The 3,463-nt window shown below is 39.5% G+C and overlaps 1 protein-coding gene across 11 annotated transcripts in view; it reads right to left on the bottom strand.

Moving 5' to 3' along the window:
• SYNE2 (spectrin repeat containing nuclear envelope protein 2) overlaps positions 1-3,463 on the bottom strand; it is a 405,273-nt gene that overhangs the window by 85,014 nt on the left and 316,796 nt on the right. For all 11 annotated transcript variants that reach the window (XM_017533965.2, XM_017533967.2, XM_017533970.2 and 8 more), the window contains 2 exons: positions 1,876-2,046; positions 1,238-1,368 (listed from right to left, as the gene is read on the bottom strand). In XM_017533965.2, coding sequence (XP_017389454.1) covers positions 1,238-1,368; positions 1,876-2,046 — 302 coding nt within the window. The remainder of the gene's footprint in view (positions 1-1,237; positions 1,369-1,875; positions 2,047-3,463) is intronic.

Raw genomic sequence — 3,463 nt, 5'->3', positions numbered from 1 at the left:
AAAAAAAAAAAAAAAAAAAAAAAAAAAAAAAAAAAAAAAAAAAAAAAAAAAAAAAAAAAAAAAAAAAAAAGAATAGAAGGTGGAAAACAGACTGCTTTACTTTTATGCATTTCAAAAATCTTATCAGAACTGTCTTTTAAAATAAGATTGTCCCTAATTATAAATACAACATATAGTCACTGTCAAAAAGCAAACAAAATCCCTCCAGGTATGTCTTTCTTTTTATCTATCTATCCTACCTACTTGCTATTCCATGATAAAGTTAAGAAATGCCTGACATCTCATTTATCCAGAGGTAACTACTATTAGCATTTTGGTACTGTTTTCTTCCGTATTTTTGCTATGCATGTTTTAAACATGTCTTCCAACATATTCTTGTGCCAACAAGTGCAGTGCAACAACTGAGTTCCTTTAGCAACAGACTGCCCTGCCACATGTTTTGAGGGTAGCCCTGATATTGTATGTGGAGTCAAAAGCATTTGAAGGTTCCTCTTAGTCTTTCTCCTCCCCCTCTTTAAATAAAGACTGGATCAAGAGCTAAGGGCACCACTGCAGGGTACATAATTTGGAATCCCTTGTTCATTACTTGCTCAAAGTTGATTTACAAGAGAGGCTGAATCTGCACAGAGGAAAAATAAAGAAGGACATTTAAAGTAGCATAACTCTTAATCCCTATCTCTAATCAATTGGCTGGAGGCCAACTTTTATATCCCACTTATCAAAATAAAAGCCCTACAATTAACTAGGGCCACACTCCTTAAAGGGAGCTTTTATATCCTACCGTAAATAGTTCATTAAAGAATTCCTTCCAACACCACAAATGCCCTCCCCAATAGATATTCTAACACCCCCTTTCTTCCACCTTATAATGTTTCCAGTGATGTCTTAACACCCCCTGTAGACTGCCCATCTGGCCTACCCCTTTGTCTGTTTCTGCCTCTGACTTTGGTGTTTCTGAGATTGAACTTGACATTTGGTCTATACCTCTGTAAGTACGTACACTGGGGCTGTAATTAAGCCATTTCTAGACTAATTATACCAAACACTTGTACGAGGAATGTCACAGCCCACATGGCATAGAATCTTACATAGACTGGATCCGTCAAAGCAGAAGACACCAGAATAATAGGAAACCAGCCATCTCAGAGGATGAAGACTTTACAGTGCCTATGCCCCCTCATTCACCACAAGTCATTAAGATAGATACCTATCATTCAAATTATATCTTAAGGCATACCTTTTATGAGTATCTTGACATTTCTCTTCGATTATTTCAGCAACTGAGGGGCAGAGACCTTTGAGTTTGCCAATAACCTCCTGGAGTTTCTCCCAACTCCCTTCACTGCTCTCAGCTTCATCTTGCAAAGACTAAGATGACATACAAGAAATACATTTCAGAATGGCCCGGCTACTTCCAAAGAAGGCAGCAGCTTCTCAACACTTGCCGCTATGTAGCAATAACACACACTCAAATGTTATAGAAGTCTGATAAACTATTATGGATGGGAAGAAAACAGTAAAGAAGGCATTCTTTACTTGAGGCTGAACTTTTAAGTACTAAGTAATATTAAGTACTTAGCACTTAAGGGTACTAAAAAAGCCCCCCCAAAAACCTTCAATTGTGAAATAATATAAACATGGAAAATAAAGGAAGATTCAACATTTTCCATTCAAAATTCGAACATTTTACAATGTTTCCTGATTTGGCTCATGTGACTTATTTTGGAATTTCCAGTTATCCTTTTGAAACTGCTATTTAATATTCCATGTTCTTCTCTGTGGGAAGGCACAAACACAATTATGCCCATTACTGTGCTTCCTCCCATTTGTAACTTCCTGCCAATAATACACCGTGCCAAGCTCTGGTTAATTTACCTGAAGGTTCTCCACCTGGCATTTCAAGGCCTCCAATGATAACACCGCAGGCTTGCTGTGTTCCACGCAGTACCAGAATCGGATTGTCACCATATTCACTTCATCATAGAGTTGATCATAAATCTTCCACTCCTGTAAAACTGACTGCATGGAAATTTTGAGCTGATTGACCTAGACAAAAAGTGGAAATGTACTGATTTAGAACATCACTGAGACGACATGCTCTCCAAAGAATCTACCACTGTACCTAATTTAGGCATTTCAATTTGAGGGCACTGAAGGATCGTCAGTAATTAACTGAAGGTGGGAAGGGTAGGTCAATGTATTAGAAAATATCAGAGAAGCCTGTTTTATAATGAGTGAATGAAAAAGAGCCCAAAGATCAGAAGGATCAACACTGAAGGAGTTCAGACTAGGAAGAGACAGCCCAGGGAAAGAACACTGGGCAAGTATTAGAATTTGTGAGTGCAAGGGTCAGTTGTATTCTATTAGCTTTCTGACCTTGGGCAAGTTATTGAACCTTAGAGTCAGTTTCCTCATCCACAAAACAGAGATAATAATGGAAAACATAGGCTGGGCTCAGTGGCTCACATCTAGCACTTTGGGAGGCTGAGGCAGGTGGATCACCTGAGATCAGGAGTTCGAGACCAGCCTGGCCGGCCAACATGGTGAAATCCCGTCTCTACTAAAAATACAAAAACATTAGCCAGGCGTAGTAGTTCACCTGTAATCCCAGCTGCTTGGGAGGCTGAGGCAAGAGAATCACTTGAATTTGGGAGTTAGAGGTTGCAGTGAGCCGAGATTGTGCCACTGCACTCCAGCCTAGGTGACAGATTGGGACAAAGAATCACTTGAATTTGGGAGTTAGAGGTTGCAGTGAGCCGAGATTGTGACAGTGCACTCCAGCCTAGGTGACAGATTGGGACTCCATCTCGAAGAAGAAGAAAAGAAGAAAAAAGGAAGGAAGGAAGGAAGGAAGGAGGGAGGGAGGGAGGGAGGGAAGGAAGGAAGAGGAGGAGGAGGAGGAAAACACAAAATAGTGTCTGTGAAAATGCTCTGAAAACAGTACAACATTATAAATGTAAGATGTTACCTGTCACGTAAGTCTGATTATCACTATAGAGCAAGCACCAATGAGAGAGGAACACACTCTAACAAAATGACAGGCAAGAGCAAAGCAGGAGGCAATGCCATGGTGAGTGTATTTTGTCCACTGATATGTTTTGATAATGATGAAAGGAGTCCAAGTATTTTGGACATATCAAAATCAAAAATGATCTCAAATACAATCAATCAAGAATATGTAAAGAAAACTTACAACTCAACAATAAAAAGATAGATAAACCAACTAAAAATTGGGCAAAGGATGTGACTAAACATTTCTCCAAAGAACATACACAAATGACCAATAAACACATGAAAAGGTACTCAACATCCACAGTCACAAGGGAAACCTAAATCAAAACCACAGTAAGATATTATTTTACATCCACTTTTTTTTTTTTGAGACAGAGTTTCGCTCTTGTTACCCAGGCTGGAGTGCAATGGCGCGATCTCAGCTCACCGCAACCGCCGCCTCCTGGGTTCA

The sequence above is a fragment of the Cebus imitator genome, unplaced genomic scaffold (genome assembly GCF_001604975.1).
Source record: "Cebus imitator isolate Cc_AM_T3 unplaced genomic scaffold, Cebus_imitator-1.0 Scaffold83, whole genome shotgun sequence".
Taxonomy (NCBI): domain Eukaryota; kingdom Metazoa; phylum Chordata; class Mammalia; order Primates; family Cebidae; genus Cebus; species Cebus imitator.
Note: the sequence above shows the minus strand (reverse complement) of the source record. Positions and strands in the feature narration are given on the sequence as shown.